Here is a 17,103-nt window from a genome sequence, read left to right on the forward strand (position 1 = left end):
TCAGTTGCATCTTCCAACACATAAATCAGTGTTGACAACAGGGTAGGATTTTTGTGGCTGATATCTTTTATTGGGCCAAATGCATAGTTGAGAGGGATATAGACAAGTTTTCTGGTATATGAAGTACCCTTCCACAATTACAAATGCAATGCAAGTCATAAAAAAATATGAAGAACTTGTGGAACATCTTCATACTTCCATTGCTCTTGATTAAAAATGAACAGAACCTTAACTTCTGCTCATAAGGGGCAAATTAATTATGGAACAAACTAGAACAGTCAGCAATGGAAACACCTACTTTCCTGACATGGAAATGTCTGTAAGTAACGGGATGAAATTAAGAAATGAATATTTAGTTTGAATAGCAGGAAAAATGTCCTAATGGTGATAACTACACAACAGTGGAAAAAAATTTCTAAGGAAATTGGTGGAAGCCCTATTTCCTGGCATATTTAAAAAATTAGGCTGGACAGAGCATTGGAAAACAAACTATGACACAGCTGCACAATCCTGCAACAGCAGGGGAATAGACTGAATGACCTAAGAAATGGTTTTTCAGTTTTACCATCTAACTCTTCAAAACCAGGGGAAAACAAAACTTGCAAAAAAGTGAAGTAAAAGTGGAAAACAATTACTATTGCACATAGCTAGTTATCAGCCAATCAGTTTAACACAAATGTGCAAAACCAAAGTGCATATGCACATATTTTAAGAATATGTTTATGTGCTTTATTGAATCATGGTAAATTTTGGCATCTGATCTGATAAATTAGAAACACTACCGAGTGAAGGAAACTCTCTAAGATCTGACTGGAAAAAGTTTTTTTTTTTCCTTCAAAATGAAAAGTTTTGATTCCTTTTGCATCAGAATAATTGTTTTAACACTTTTTACAAAAGAACAAAAGACAGAGAAAGAGAGACAGAGAGGAGGACAGACAGAGACAAAGAGACAGAAAGGGGGAGGGAGACTGACATATTTAAATCTGCACTCATCAGGATTGCCAGTGGTTCAGGGTAACTTACCAGACATGTTGAAGATCCAGGATCAAATTTAGTCAAATTCAGAGCAATGATCTGAAAATGGGTTTTCTGTATCTGTCTTAAACACCAGATTAATGCCTATTCTTGGATAGCCTCATTCTCTGTGTTTTGGACCAGAAATAAACTTTCTACTGAAACTTTCACTACATTTCCACAAAAAAAAGTTTTGGTTTCCATGATGTAAATACTGTCAAAAAAATTTCCAACTGGAGGCTGTCAGTTTCTCTGGAGGCTGCTCTCAGGGATACCGTTTTGAGAAAAAAAAAGGCATGGTTTGTTTAATGAGAGATACTGCCATTCAAACAAGTGCCTATATACCTTGCCATCTGTTACCTTTCAAAAACATTTTCTAAAAAGAAAATTAGCCATCTCAAAGTTATTCTTATATAAGTGTTACCAGTAATATTTCTTAGATTTCACAAACATTAGAGGATGGAAGGGACCTAATGAAATCATTGAGTCCAGCCTGCCCGTCACAGGCAGGAAGTCAGCTGGGATCAAGTGACCCCAGAAAGAAAGAAATCCAGCTGTTTTTTGAAGGAATCCAGAGTAGGTGCTTGCACCACCACTGGGGGAGTTTGCTCAAGACCCTGGACACACACACCATAAAGAACTTTTTTCTTTAATCCAGTCTAAAATTGGACTTCCTGGAATTTATGGCCATTAGACCTTGTTATCCCTTGGGAAGCTCTGGTGAACAGATATTCTCCCAGGTCCTGATATACTCTGCTTATGAAAATGTAGGCTGCCACCAAGTCCCCCCTGAGCCTTCTCTTCTCCAGACTGAAGAGTCCCAAGTCCCTCAGCTTCTCTTCATACAGCCTTCCCTCCAGGTCCTAGATCATACAAGTGGCTCTTCTCTGAACTCTTTCAAGCTTCTCCACATCCTTCTTGAAGCTGGGGGCAGGGGGCGCAATACTGAATGCACTACTCCAGCTGCAGTCTCACCAGGGCCAAGTAAAGCGTGAAAATGACTTCCCCAGTTTTTGTTTGAGATGCATCAGTAGATGCACACCAGAGTTTGCCTGCCAACGCATCACACTGGTGGTTCATATTCATCTTGTGATCACTCAAGACCTCCAGTTTTGGCTGGCCCTCCTTGAGAGCATGTCCAAGTCAGCCTGTATTCCCAGCCCATCTTGCAGTGTGATGGCCCTCTCCCATAATTTGGTATTGTCCGTAAACTTGACCAGTTCACATCTGACTCCGGAAGCTAGATCATTGATGAAAATGTTAAAGAGTACTGGCCCAAGTACTGAGCCCTGAGGGACTCTACTGGTAATTTGCCCTGAGGGCACCATGTTGATTTGCTCCCTTCAACTAGTACTCTTTTGGCCTGACCCCATAGCCAGCTGCCTAGCCATTGGATCGTATGATGATCAAGACCACAGTTCTCCAACTTAACTGTGAGGATGTCATGGGAAACTAGGTCAAAGGCCTTCTTGAAGTCCAGATAAATGACATCCACATCATCTCCTTTTCCAGGGCACATGTTACTTGGTCATAGAAGAAGATGAGGTTGGTTAGGCAAGAACTGCCAGTCACAAAGCTATGTTGGCTCGCATTCAGAAGCTTGCCTTCCGTGAGTCTGGCGTTGATGGATCCCTTGTCAAATTTTCTCCAGGATTTTTCCAGGGATGGACGTCAGACTGATTGCTCTATAGTACCCCAGGTCACTCTTCTGCCCTTTCTTGAAGATAGGAACCACATTGGCTCTTCCCAGTCATCTGCGACCTTGCCTGAGTCCCACAATTTTTCAAATATTGCTGCTAAGGGGGATGCAATGATGTCTGCCAGCTCTTTCAAAACTCTCAGGTGCATTCCATCTGGGCCCACGCACTTGTGAATGTCCAGTTTCTCAAGGTGTCCCCTCACCTGATCCATATCAATTTTGTTCCCTCACCCGCTCCTAAATTGGTTTGTGCCATTTCTAGCAGTGTGATCCTCATGGAAGGTGGGAAAACAGATACAAAAAAGTCATTTAGGAGATTGGCCTTTTCTTTGGCATCTGATGTCAGTTGTCCCTTTGGATCTCTCAGGGGCCCAATACTGTCCTTGTTATTTTTCCTACTTCCCACATATCTAAGAAGGACTTTTTGTTGTCCTTGATCCCCATAGCTAGTCAAGGTTTGTGCCTTGACTCTTCTCAACCACTCTCTGGAGGGGTGGTCGAGTGCAGGGCAACCCCCTTTGGTAATGCTTCCTGTTTTCCAGCTGGTGTAGGCTACTTTTTTGAGCTTAATGAGGTCCAACAGTTCCTTATTCAGCCATAGGGGCTTCCTTGCTTGTTGACCACATTTCTTGCAAGAAGGGAGGGCTTTGCCAAATGTCTCAAGGATTATATTTTTGAGCAATGACCATTCCTCATGTACTCCTGTACTCCCTTTTCGGGGGGTGGGGGAAAAGGGTCATGGCCTTCAATTGCCTAACTGACCAATTCTCTCAGTTTGCAGAAGTCGGCCTTCCTAAAGTTAATTACTTCCATTTTGTTGAGGGGTTTGCCAGCTCTTCAGTGAACTAAGAAGGTGACCAACTCATGGTCACTGTCACCAAGCTTTCTCTCAATCCACAGATCACTCACCAAGTCTCCACCTTTGGGCAGGACCAGATCCAGCAATGCCTCTCCTCTAGTTGGTCCACAGACCTCCTGGGTTAGGTAGAGGTCTTCGATGCATGGGAGAAAGCGATGTGACCTGTCAGATTTGGCCGTGTGCTCACCCCAAGAGATGTCAGGGAAGTTGAAGTCCCCCACAATGACCAAGCATTGGGAGCATGCAGCTTTGACCAGTTCCCTAATGAATTCCCGATCTGCGTCTTCCCCTTGGTGGGAGTGTCTATAGTACACTTCTACAAGTAAATCATAGGGTCTCAAGATGACCTTCCTGGTTTGGAAACCCAAATCTGCAGGGAGGTGAGCTGATCTTTGATGTAGAAAGCAATACCCCCACCCATCTTCCCCACATGGTCACTCCTATACAAGGTGTAACCCTCTATTGCCACTGACCAATCATAGGTGGAGTCCCACCAGGTCTCCATAATTCCTCCAGGGTGTAGTCATCATCATATCACATAGGAGAAGGGCCAGTTCCTCATGCTTGTTTCCCAAGCTCCTCGAGTTTGTGTACAGGCAGTTAAGTTAAAGACTGTAGATCTTATTCACAATATAAATATCATTTTAAGCATAAAATGCAAGTTCTGACTTTACTATCTTGCTAGTAAACAGCCTTTTAGTTGCATATTGATAATGGAAATAGTGAGAATGTTAAACTGCACTAAACAAGAACTATGAGTTTTAAAATCACCATTTACCTTTAAACCATCTTTCCCTGGCTCACCCTTGATTCCTGGTATGCCACGTTGTCCCTGAGAAAGAAAAAATAAAAACATACATTTAAATATTTTTACTCAGGTCTTTACCAGAAAGGTTCAGAACATGTAAGTGCTCCCCACAGTGAACTCTCATTAAAATAAATGAAAACTGGAGGATTTCTTACAGGATTTGACTCAGATGTTAATACTGCAGAAAGAGACACAGGAACTTACTTGAATCCCTGGGTTTCCTGGGATTCCTGGAGTTCCTGCTGTTCCTTGATACCCCTAAGAAAAGAAATCAAGACATTATAATAAACTGTACTTGGAGGTTTCCACATAATCTTCTTAGTTTCAGCAAACAGAGCTGGCTGCATAATCATAATGAAGGCACTAATCATCAAGACTATAAAACTGTCACAATTTCCATTAGAAATCTCACGAGGGCCTTGTTGAACATAAATTTTAGGTGGCTCAAGGAGCTCTTAACCCCTGGATTGTCCGCACATTAAGACATGTAAATGAGTTACGCCACAGCAGGGCAGGTTTATTTCTCATCAGTGCTTCCCAGCTCGTGTTCAAAAAGTGGGGCCACTCCTTAGAGATAAAAATCGCCCAAGTTTTAGTCCTCCAACATCCCAGCTGCAGTGTCCCCTCCCCCTACACTCCTATTCTGTGTGGATACATTTTCCACCCCCTGAACTCTACTGTCCAGAAGGTGGCACTGGCACCAAGACAGCCACCTGTCCCACTGGTGAGAATGTGACCTAGCCAAGTAACTTGAAGGGCCACAGACTGGTTCAGGAAGGAGGGCTAATGGGGGTGAAGAGGGAAGCAAGGTAGGGAGCCATATCAGGGTGCTTGTGAGCTGAGGCTTCTCTCCTGGGGCAGGGGCAGTATCCCCATGAGCTAGGACTGCTCAGTCCCAATTCCATTCCAATCATAATCCCAATTTATTAAAATATGAGACTTTCTTTAATTTCTTGATTTCTTATTACTTTTTTACTTCATTTTATTTTATCCTTTAAGGGCTTCAGTGGCTGGCTGACTTCATTTTACCACCCTGCCCCCAGCCACCATTCCCTCCCATTATCTCTCCATCTCCATTGCTCTCCCCAGTCTCGATCATTAAACTCTCCCCCTTTCAGCCTCATGCTCCCACCCTCATCAACTCATCTTTATGATCCATCCCTACCATAGGCAATGCATAGGAGGAGCATGGGGGGGTTCATGTGCCCCAAGATTGGCGCTCACCAGCCAGGGAGTTGGGGTGCTGAGAGAAGCGCCAGTAGCACTTCCGGTTTTGCCTCGGACACTTCTGGGATCAGCAATCGCCCACTAGGGGACCCCCAGAATCAGGAGGGATAAAACCCTGTCCTGGATCACCAACCCTCCAGTAGCAACTCACAGCTGTAGCTTCTAGCCAGATCCTTGCTCTCCAGACCTCTAGTGGCAAGCCACCCCTATGCAAGTTGGGTACAGAGTTGGTTTTTAGCCTGAACAAGTGACTGCTCTAAACTTGAGCTAACACTACTACTGACCAGAATTTGAGAGGCTTAAAATATAATGTATAACAAAGCCCTGAGACTCATGTCTCAACTAGTGGAATTTTCACCTTTCCTCTTCTTTAGTCAAGGTAATCTTTTGGGGGGGGCAATAAGCAAGATCCTGTCAGTTGTTTTATAACTTACAAGCATGGTTTTATAACTACAGTTCTGAATAATAAAAATGTACTGGGCATTAAGCTGCTGGTTATGCACTTGAAGATATGTAACAAAGCATACTAAGGAGGGCACAACTAACATGAGAAAAGGAGATGGAAAAAAGGAAGCACAAACTCAAAACTGGAAAGGATCATGGCAGGGAAACAACATTCAAAAGTGACAATGCTTTAACAGAGGTAGGGAAATGAATAGGAGTTTTTCAGTTAGGTCACATAACACAGGCTTCTATCAGAAAAAGACAGAAGGAGAAGTTGTCCTATGTCAGAATGCAAAGGCAGAGAAGTAGAATTTTTGCTTTCTAAAATTCAGATCGTAAATCTTTATTACTGTATCACCTTTCAACCACCAGTTGGAAATATCCATACTGAACTTAGTTTGTTGCTCAGTTTGAAAATGAGGCCTCCAATTTTAAAAAATTAAAATACTACGAAAAACACTGCATTTTTAAATTGAGCTTCCATCATAAAGGAGAATCAATATATACAATATTTAATGGGAGCATTTTCAGACTAGTGCAGAGGAACTATCTGAACAATTTTATAGACAGACAAATTCTGTATCTGATTTGTTTGCCATACCAGTCAGGACTCTTGGGAACAACAGACAGATCCAAAAATCACTGGCTGGGTCAGTTACAAGACAATGCTTGCTGTACCCTCTTCCTAAAAGCAGCTTGAGCAGATGCCCAAACCTCCAGCTGGTAATGTTTAACAAAGGAGTAAACAGACCTTTATATCCCTGCCATCTGTGTATCTTATATCAAGCATTTGCTTTCAGTCCTCCAGATAGTTCTGGCAAAATGAATTTAATGAAAAATGAAGGCACATTCTGAACTTGCTTATAAGCCTCCTGGATATCTCAAATAATTCACCTACCTAAGGATATCCTTAATGCACTGTTCCTTTATTTCTGCTGAAAAAGCTTCCCTTTTTGGAAAATACAGTCCTGTATAAAAAAAACTATATTTCAGTTCTCAAAAACACCTTTACCCTTTCCCTCCTTACTGAGAATTGGCAGAAGAAGAGAACTTAACTGAAGTTACGAATCATTATATGATGAGTTTTATAATTGGGAGATAGCACAACTATTCTCAGTGAGTGCATCTCCACAAGATGATTTACTATGCATTAGACTAGTCTAATGTGCAGTAAAGCATCACCAACTATATGTGCATGGGACTTACTTCATATTAGATCAATCTAATGCGCCATTTGCTAGTACCAACACATACAGGTACTAGATAACCAGTGCATTAGCTAATGCACCGTATTGAATGGAAAGTGTGCCCAAAATCAATTTGTACCCAGTCAGCCCAGACAGCAGGGGGCACACTGCTGGCCTGGCTAAGCCCCAATGTAGCTGTGGCAGCTACAGGGGCAGATGTCTCCCTGATATATGGGGGTCAGGGCAGGTCCCAATCCCCACATGGTGGGGAAACAGCTGCCTCTGCAGCTGGCACACCTCTCCCAACTGCACAGGGATCATGACCTGTCCCAACCCCCTTCTCCCCCTATAGTTGCCATAGGTCTCCTGGCCATGTGAGCATCAGGACCCTTCCCAATCCTCACATGGCCAGGAAGACAGCTGCCCCTGCAGCCAGCACAGCTCTCACCCTGCCTGACAGAGATCAGGGGACAGCAGAGCAGGCCCTATGAGGAGAGGCTACGGGACCTGAACCTGTTCAGCCTCCAAAAGAGAAGGCTGAGGGGGGATCTAGTGGTCTGTTATAAACTAGTCAGGGGGGATCAGCAGGCATTGGAGGAGTCACTGTTCCTCCGAGCACTGCCAGGAGTGACCAGGAATAACGGTCACAAGCTGGCAGAGGGTAGGTTTAGGCTAGATATCAGGAGGCACTACTTCACTGTCAGGGCGGCTAGGGTCTGGAACCAACTTCCAAGAGAAGTGGTGCTGGCTCCTACCCTGGGGGTTTTTAAGAGGTTAGATGAACACCTTGCTGGGGTCGTTTGACCCCAGTACTCTTTCCTGCCATGGCAAGGGGTTGGACTAAATGATCTGCTCAGGTCCCTTCCGACCCTAGAAACTATGAAACTAAGAACCAGCCGCCGCGCCTCTTGCCAGCCCCTGGGGGAGCCTGGAGCTCCCCCTGGCTGCTGCAGGGGGGCAAAGCAGGGCACAAGCAGCCCTGGATTGAGCTGCTCCTGTCAGGCACAACACCTGGTATGCTAAGCATTTTGCTCCCAACAGGGACACATTAACGAGCCTGAATTTTCCATGCAGAAAATTCATGTGCATTAATTGCATATGTAGATGTGTCCAGTGTGAAGAAAGGCATAATTAGTTCAAAGATAAACACTGTTGTGTGTTCAGCTACAAAAGACAGACAGCTATTGAAAAGGCTGGCCTAACAAAAAGATAGAACAGGGAAACGGCATGCAAGAGATTCAAAAGGAGGTTTAACCAACGTCAAAAAGATAAGAAGTAGCCCTTAGGAGAGAAAAAAACCCCATAAAATTAGTTTGACAAACTACAGACATCTCAGGTAACAGAATTACCACTACTTTAATGCACTGTTACTCTTTTTATACCAACCTCACTTAGCTACATTATCTTCTAGAAACAGTGGGTGCATCTACACATGCGTTTTACTGTGGAGCTGAATAATAAGCTCCACAGTAAAGTGTCAATATCTACATGTATGCCCATATTAGGATGCTGGAAATTACTCCACTGTAGGATAGTACTACCCAGGGCAAATACTATCCTACAGCAGAGTCATTTCATGCACTAAAACAACAGTAACAAAGGCTGGGGCACAAAGGTGCTACAATGTTGAGGTTGCCTTCCAGCTAATCCTCCACTGTAGCACACATGCCCCAGCCAGCCCTGACACCACCCTACACTGCCACCTGGAGCCTGAAGCTAACCCTCAGGGCCATCTGTCAGCCCAGAACTGCTCTGCCACAGCTCAAACAGCTGCAGTCCCAGGCACATGGGAAGACACTGCACCCAGGAACAGCTGACTCTGGTGCAAACTGTGCTGGAGTTGATTGGTATATGCTAATTTTACATGCAGGCGTACCCAGCACTGCCTAAATATTTCACTTCTGTTAAGCTACAAGGGAGGTGGGGGGAAGGAAGGAAAAAAAAAAAAAAAAGAGAGAGCCACTTCCCACAGAGTGATCCCTGGTAACATCCAACAGTCAAAAGCTCCAGAATAAACAAAACACCAAAGCACACAAAGATAATGATGTGTACCCCATTTTTGTAACACAAAAGAAGAAAGCTAACAATGCACACAGAATTTATAAGATATATATAAAAATAGAAGAAATAGACATAATAGCAATGCTGATCATAACCTACTTGGTTTCAATTAAATATGGTAGGATGAGTCTCATAACAGATAGAGATGGGCAAGAAGTGCAGCAACTGCCTCATTTTACAACCCAGGTGTCCATTAGCACAATACTCAGAGTTAGCACAGTTAACAGGTGACCATTATTACTATTAGCTCAATGTTAGCCATTAGTTCCAGGTTGAATATAGTAGCTTCAAATAAAGATCTTTCCCTAATGCTCAAACCTTCACAAGAAGTATAGTTAGCTTTCTGACAGATCCTGTCTCCCTCTTTCAGGCTGACCCTGAAAACTGTATTCCATTAGAAACCCAAAGGTGTTAAATATTAGAGAGCACCTCATGAACAAGAACAGGAGCTGGATCTGGACTACAGAATCACTCTCAGAGGCATACACTATCACTATCCTTACCACATTCAGAATTAAAAAGAAAATTGTTTCCCCACACAAGATTCTTCACATGAACAAATGCAACGTTCCTTCTGTACAAACAAGTTGTTCCTATTCTCTCTCACAGGTGGAAAGCAATCACTTTCTAGTGCCATCTATCTATCAGACTCTCTCCAGATTCACACCAATGCAAGAAATCAGAATCTAGCTTCATATTTTATGAAATCTTCTATGAAGGATCAATATTACATGAACGAAGAAGTAACTGGAGAAGAGTAGGAGGCAACACTGAAACGTAAGGAGATGCTTAGGTTTGTTTCTCATGGTACCGTTTTATTTAGTAGTGAATAAAAAAAATGAAGTGTTAAAAATCACACATTATTCTATATAGAAAGGAATTACATAGCTTTATTAAGTCAGAGCAACCATACAAAAGGACCTAGAAAAATTAGCAACAGTGTCATACACTATGGAGATCCAAGTTTAAAATAGGCAAGATAGTTTATCTGCAAGTTAAAAAAAATACCCTGAATGTGAAATAAATGTTTCTAAAGTAGTAAGAGGCTAGGGGTAACAGGGTTGGGTAAGAGGATTACCCTTCAGATACAAATCTGTGGTTCATCTGGTGCCCATCTGCACTGCAGCCACTTTAGAGAGAAAGGATATTAAAATATGGGAGGTACTGATGAGACTATATTGGGAAACACTGAATCAGTACTAGGGACTTGGTTACTCCAAATATGCTGTTCTGAGAACCAGGAAAAATTTAGGGAGTGGCAAATGACCGATTATTTGGGAAAGAAATATGAAGGAAAACTAAAGGAGTTAAATAAGGAAAGTTGGTTATGCAGTAGCGAAGAGTGGACATAGCCAGTCTAAAAATGTTTAAAGGCTGGTTAATGCTAATAAAACGGAAATAATTTAGGGTGGTACATTTAAGAGTAATGGAATTTAACTCCAAAAGAATATTTAAACTGGATGCGAAGAAAACATCCTAACAGCAAGATCTACCAAATTAGACTGTGACGTAGTATCTCTCAGAGGGAAATGATGCTTAAAAGACAAGACTAGGAAACAGTAGAACAGAAGTTCTCGGGGTTTTTTCAAAAAGTATGTCAGAGGAACAGATCTTGAGAGCAGTAGCAGAGGATGTACTCCTCAGTAGGGCTGTGCAAAGCTTTACTTCTGTTTCATTTCAGTGCTGTTTTGACTTCTTCGGAGCTCAAAACAGAGAAATCTCAACAAAACAAAGGGCTTCAAAAACAGCCTTGAAATGAAAGAAGGCCAGTCGAAACATTTCAAAAGTCTTGAAGTGTTTTGAGTTTTGAAGCAGCAGCCAGGTGGTGGGAGGCAGGGGAGAGCCAGGGCTGCACTCCGAGTGGCTCCACAACCTGATGTGGCTCAGCCCAGTGGGGAGCACAGTCCTCGCTCTCCCTGTCTCCTGCCGCTGGGCTGCACTCCATGGGGCTGACGTAGCCGATCGGAGCGAGTCTCTGCCTTCCATTCACACTCACACCCTCGGTGATGGGGATGTCATCATCTCCTTCATTCATAACATTCTATAGCAACTAAACTAACTGTTTCAATGCTGAAGAAGTATCTGAAAGTATTTAATGAGTTTGAACTGTGTTGAATATATGCTCTTTCTTTTTGCTTAAAAGTTTCTGCATCTCCTCCCTGCACTTGTTTCTCTTCGGTTTCATTCCTCCTCCTGTATTAAACAAGCAGTCTTCCCCATGACTATCACCTGATCCTCCTTTATCTGCACACTTGCTTGTCTACCACTTGTTTCTCATTCTACTTATCAACTTCAAATATCTTCCTCAGCCATCTGGCCCTTTCACCAAGACTTAGTTGGTCATTGTCAGGGGATCACTGCATAGGGGCACAGCCCTCTGTGCCCCGATGACATTTGCCTGCCCATCCTCACTAAAGAAGAGCCCTGGCCTCTTAGTCAAATTGGGGTTCCTCCTAGTCTCACCTGCCATGACTTTGATGTTTCACTTAATGCCGGGAGGGATAGTGTTCACCCGGTTTGACCTTGACTGTAGATGTTCCCTGTGGGACACTGCTTCCAGAAAAAAGAACAAGAATAATAATAATAAAAAAAGAAACCGAAAACTGTCCGGCAGGCTTAGCCCTTCCTTTGCCTGCAACTTGCCAGCACTTGGGACTCTTGCCGCGCTGCCTTTGCAGCTCGTTCGGCTAATTGAAGTGCCACCTCAATAACTGCTTGATCGCGGCAGCAATTAATGCCTGCTTTGATTCAGGAGCTCCTTTGAGCTCTCAGATGTACTGTTCCTGGGGTGCAGTTTCTTCGAGCTGGGTGGTCAGTGGTTCCACTCAGCCTGCATTCCCTCACTCTCCTCCACTCTTGCCTGAACAGCCTGGCTAGAAATAGCTCCTGCAGTGCTGGGAAATCCAATCCAGCAGACCTGATAACGCTGGCTCTGGATGCACTGGGAGTTCCCTCCACAGTGTGGTGACCTTCTTTTCAGGTAACTCACGGCTGGGGTCATCAGGCACACATGAAGAGGTGCCGTTAGCCTCTTAACAGTCATCTGCCTCATTCCTTTCTTGCATGTTCTCTTGCAAATTCTGTCTCCACTTGTGACCTTAGAAAGACAGCTCCCATTTCCACTACTCTGTCTCCATGTCCTCCTGTTACACAATAGTGGGTCCTGGTATCTAGAAGTACCCTACATACCAACCAATGGAAATCCCAGCACTTACTACCTCCTCAGATCCTTTCAGAGCTTCTTTCATAATAAATTATAAATCAATTTTCTTGAAAAGGCCAGGGAACAGATTTACTAGAATGTTTAATATTGTGGCTTCCAGCATAATCATTTTCTTAGTCCACAGTTTCATAGATTTCATAGACATTTGGGCTGGAAGGGACCCTGAAGGATCATCAAGTCCAGCTCCCTGCCCCAGGGGCAGGAAGTCAGCAGGGATCATAGAATCCCAGCAAGATAAGCATTCAAATGTGTCTTGAAGGCATTCAAAGTGGATGCTTGAACCTCCTCCAGTGGCAGTCTATTCCAAACCTTGGGGACAGTGAAGAAGTTCTTTCTTATGCCCAGCCTGAACCAGTCATGGTGGAGTTTGTGACTGGTCGATCTTGTCATCCCTTGGGACACTGGCGAACAGACGTTCTCCCAGATCCTGGTGAGCACCCCTGATAAACTTATTGGTGGCCACCAGATCACTCCTGAGCCTGCGCTTTTCCAGGCTGAATAGCCCCATGGCTCTCAGCCTCTCATCATAAGGTCTGTTTTCCTGACCTCTGATCGTGTACATGGCTCTCTTCTGCACCCTCTCAAGCTTCTCCACATCCTTTTTGAATTGTGGAGCCCAAAACTGGACGCAGTACTCCAGCTGCGGCTTACCAAGGCCGAGTACAGAAGAATGACATCCCCAGATTTGCTTAACAAGCATTTATGGATGCAAGCCAGCATTTTGCTTGCATTACTAGCCTCAGCATCATACTGAAGGTTCATGTTCATCTTGTGGTCAGTCATAACCCCCCAAGTCCCTTTCATTTGTAGTGCTAACCAGCATAGCACCACTGAGCCTATAAGCATGCTGCAGGTTTTTCCTCCCAAGGTGGAGAACCTTGCATTTTTCGGTGTTGAACACGATCAGGCTCTCGTCCACCCATTTCATGAACCTGTCAACATCCACCTGGATGACCCTCCTGTCCTCAGGTGTGGATGCTTTACCTCAAAGTTTGGTGTCATTGGCAAACTTGGCCAGTCCGCTTCTGACTCCAATGTCCACATCATTAATGAATATGTTAAATAGTACAGGCCCTAGTACAGAGCCTTGGGGGACCCCACTGGTCACAGTGCACCAAGACGATTGGCTCCCATTGACCACCACCCTCTGAGTCCTACTGCAGAGCCAATTCCCCAGCCAGCAGATCGTGGTGAGGTCAAGGCCACAGTTATCTAGTTTAGCCAAGAGTTGATCGTGGGATACCAGGTCAAAGGCTTTTTTAAAGTCAAGATATGCAACATGGATCTCTTTCCCCCTTGTCCAGGTGATAAATCACCTGGTCATAAAAGGAAATGAGATTGGTCAAGCAAGACCTACTCGCAACAAACCCATGCTGGGTTTGGTATCCCTCACAATATTGCCTTCAGCTAGTCTGTTAAGGATGGCCTCTTTGATAATCTTTTCCAAGACCTTCTGCAGGATAGAGGTCAGGCTGATGGGCTTGTAGTTTGCTGGATCTACTTTCCTCCCTTTCTTAAAGACAGGCACCACATTGGCCCTCTTCCAATCATCGGGCACTTCACCAGAGCACCAGGAGTTCTTAAAAATCCATGCCAGGGGCTGAGCTATGATGCTCGCCAGCTCACTGAGTGCCCTTGGGTGTAACCAATCAGGGCCAGCTGACTTGAAGGTATCCAGCCTGTCAAAGTGTTCCTTCACAAGGTCAGCTTTAATGGAGAGCAAGGAATTTCCCTCTCCTGGGCCTTCCTGACCCATAGTGGGCAGGGCCGTCCCATGGGGCTGGTGAAAAACTGATGCAAAGTACCCATTTAGCAATTTAGCTTTTTCCTAGGCATCAGTTGTCGGTTGCCCCATCTGGTTTAGCAGGGGTCCAATGTTTCCCTTGCTTTTCCTCCAGCTCCCCACATAACTAAAAAAGGACTTTTTAATGTCCTTGATGTTTGTAGCGAGCTGGAGTTCCATCTCAGCCTTAGCTTTCCTGGTTTGCTCTCTGCAGGTCCAGACCGGAGCAGAGTATTGTAGGTCTTCCTTTTATGATGCAGGAGGTCCGCCAGTTCCCTGGAGAGCCAAGGGGGCTGCTGTGCCCTTTTGCTGCCTTTCCTCCAAGACAGGATGGACTTTGCTTGCGCATACAGGATTGCTGCCTTGAGGAGCAACCACTCGTCCTGAACTCCCCTCTCCATTGGGTTGTGGCCTTTTAGGGCCTCTCTGACAAGTCTCCTTAGCTTGTCAAAGTCAGCTTTCCTGAAGTCAAGGACTTCTTTATTACCGACTGACTTACCAGCTTTACAGCAGATGGTGAAGGTGATCAGTTCATGGTCAAGGTCACCCAGCTTCCCTTCAATCATTAGGTCACTGATTAGGTTGTGCCCAGTTGCCAGTACGAGGTCAAGCAGCGCTTTACTTCTTGTAGGCCTGTAGACTTCCTGCATCAGACAGAGGTCATCCACACGAAAGAAAGCTTTGCGACCACCCAGATTTGGCTGAGTGCTCCTCCCACAAGATGTTTGGGTAGTTAGTCTCCCATGACAACCATACACCAGGAGCGTGCTGCCTCAGTCAATTCCCTGATGAACTCCTGCTCAAGGTCTTAACCCTGGGTAGGGGGGTCTATAGTAGACCCCCATCATAGTATCCTGTGCTGTGTTCCCCATGGATTTTAACCCAGACGGTCTCGAGTCATCCACCATGGGTGCCAATGTTGGCTTGCAGGGACATGTAGCTTTCCTTGACATAGAGAGCTACGCCCCCACCCCTTTTGTCCACTCAATCCCTCCTGTATAGCCATCTATACCCATGGTCCAGTCATGGGTGGAGTCCCACCAGGTCTCTGTTATCCCAATGACATCAAAGTTATTTGCATTTAACAGAAGAACAAGTTCCTCCTGTTTATTCCCCAGGCTCCTGGCATTTGTGTATAGAGCCCCTTAGGGGGCTCTTGCCCTGCCTACATTTTGTTTCAGGGCTGGGGCTGAGGTGGGATCCCTTATGTGCCTTGGCTTGCTGGCTTTGCAAGGACCACTCCGTGGGCCAGCAGTGGCAGTAGTCCCCACATCCCCTGGTGGGCTTAGTTTAAAGCCCGGTGGAGCAGGTCATCCAGTTTGGCTCAGAAGGGCCTCACAGAATCACAGAAGTAGGGTAAGAAGGGACCTTGCAGATCTTCAAGTCCAACCCCCTGCCCGGGCAGGAGAAAAACTGGGCTCAGACGACTCCAGCCTGGTAGGTATCAAGCCTGTTCTTAAAACCTCCCAGGGTAGGAGCCAGCACCACTTCCCTTGGAAGTTGATTCCAGATCCTAGCCACCCTGACTGAAGTAGTTCTTACGGCTGTCTAATCTAAACCTTCTCTCCAACAACTTGTGGCTGTTATTCCTTGTTATGCCAGGGGGCGCTAGGGGAAACAAGGTCTCTCCCAAAACCTTCTGGTCCCCCCTAGTTTATAGACGGTCACCAGGTCCCCCCTCAGCCTTCTTGTGTGAAGGCTGAATAGGTTCAGGTCCCGCAGTCTCTCATTGTAGGGTCTACCCTGTTGTCCCCAGATCATGCAGGTGGCCCTCCTCCGGACCTTCTCAGTGATGTCCGCATCCCTCCTGAAGTGGGGTACACAGAACTGGACACAGTACTCCAGCTGTGGCCTGACCAGTGTCACGTAGAGGAGGAGGATCACCTCTTTGGCCCTGCTTGAGATGCACCTGTGGATGCACGACAAGGTCCAGTTAGCCCTGCCAACCGTGACCTCGCATTGTCAGCCCATGTTCATCTTGGAGTCAGTAATGATTCCAAGATCCCTTTCTGCCTCCGTGCTCTCAGAAAGGGAGTTTCCCTTCTTATAAGTGTGCTGCTGGTTACTACTGCCCAAGTGCAGCACCCTACACTTGTCAGTATTGAAACACATCCTGTTTTTGTTAGCCCACCCCTATAACCTATCCAGGTCTTGCTTCAGTCTTTCCTTCCCTACTAGCATGCTCACCTCCTCCCAAATTTTGGTATCAGCAGCAAATTTAAACAGGTTGCTTTTCACCCTGTCGTCCAAATCGCTGATAAAGAGATTGAACAGCACAGGTCCAAGGACCGAACCCTGGGGGACTCTGCTGCCCCCTTCTCCCCAGGTCAAATATGACCCATCCACCACCACCCTCTCAGTACGACCCTTCAGCCAATCTGCAATCCATCTGACTGTGTAGGCATCAATGCCACAGTCGCCCAATTTTTTAATGAGGATGGGGTGGGAGACTGTGTCAAAGGCCTTGCTGAAGTCTAGAAAGACTACATCCACGGTGACACTTGCATCCAGTGTTTTCATGACCTGACCATAAAAGGCAATCAGATTGGTCAGACATGACCTGCCCCTAATGAAACCATGCTGGTTGCCCTTGAGCATCATCCCTGAAGCTGGCCCATCACAGATGTGCTCCTTGATCATCTTCTCAAAGAGTTTCCCTAGGATTGAGGTAAGACTGATGGGTCTATAGTTGCCCAGGTCCTCCCTCCTCCCTTTTTTAAAGATGGGGACCACTTTGGCTATCCTCCAATCATCTGGCACCTAGCTGGAGCACCACAAGCGCTCGTAAAGCCATGCCA

General features: G+C 45.2%; 1 protein-coding gene across 1 annotated transcript in view; it reads right to left on the reverse strand.

Annotated features, from left to right (window-relative positions):
- The window catches only part of COL21A1 (collagen type XXI alpha 1 chain), a 233,964-nt gene that overhangs the window by 102,554 nt on the left and 114,307 nt on the right, over window positions 1–17,103 (reverse strand). The window contains exons 11-12 of the mRNA XM_090034162.1: window positions 4,585–4,638; window positions 4,351–4,404 (exon numbers count right to left, since the gene is read on the reverse strand). Of these exons, the coding sequence (XP_089890288.1) occupies window positions 4,351–4,404; window positions 4,585–4,638 (108 nt within the window). The remainder of the gene's footprint in view (window positions 1–4,350; window positions 4,405–4,584; window positions 4,639–17,103) is intronic.

The sequence above is a fragment of the Crocodylus siamensis genome, chromosome 1, assembly GCF_052110815.1.
Source record: "Crocodylus siamensis isolate JL-2025a chromosome 1, ASM5211081v1, whole genome shotgun sequence".
In the NCBI taxonomy this organism is placed as follows: Eukaryota; Metazoa; Chordata; order Crocodylia; family Crocodylidae; genus Crocodylus; species Crocodylus siamensis.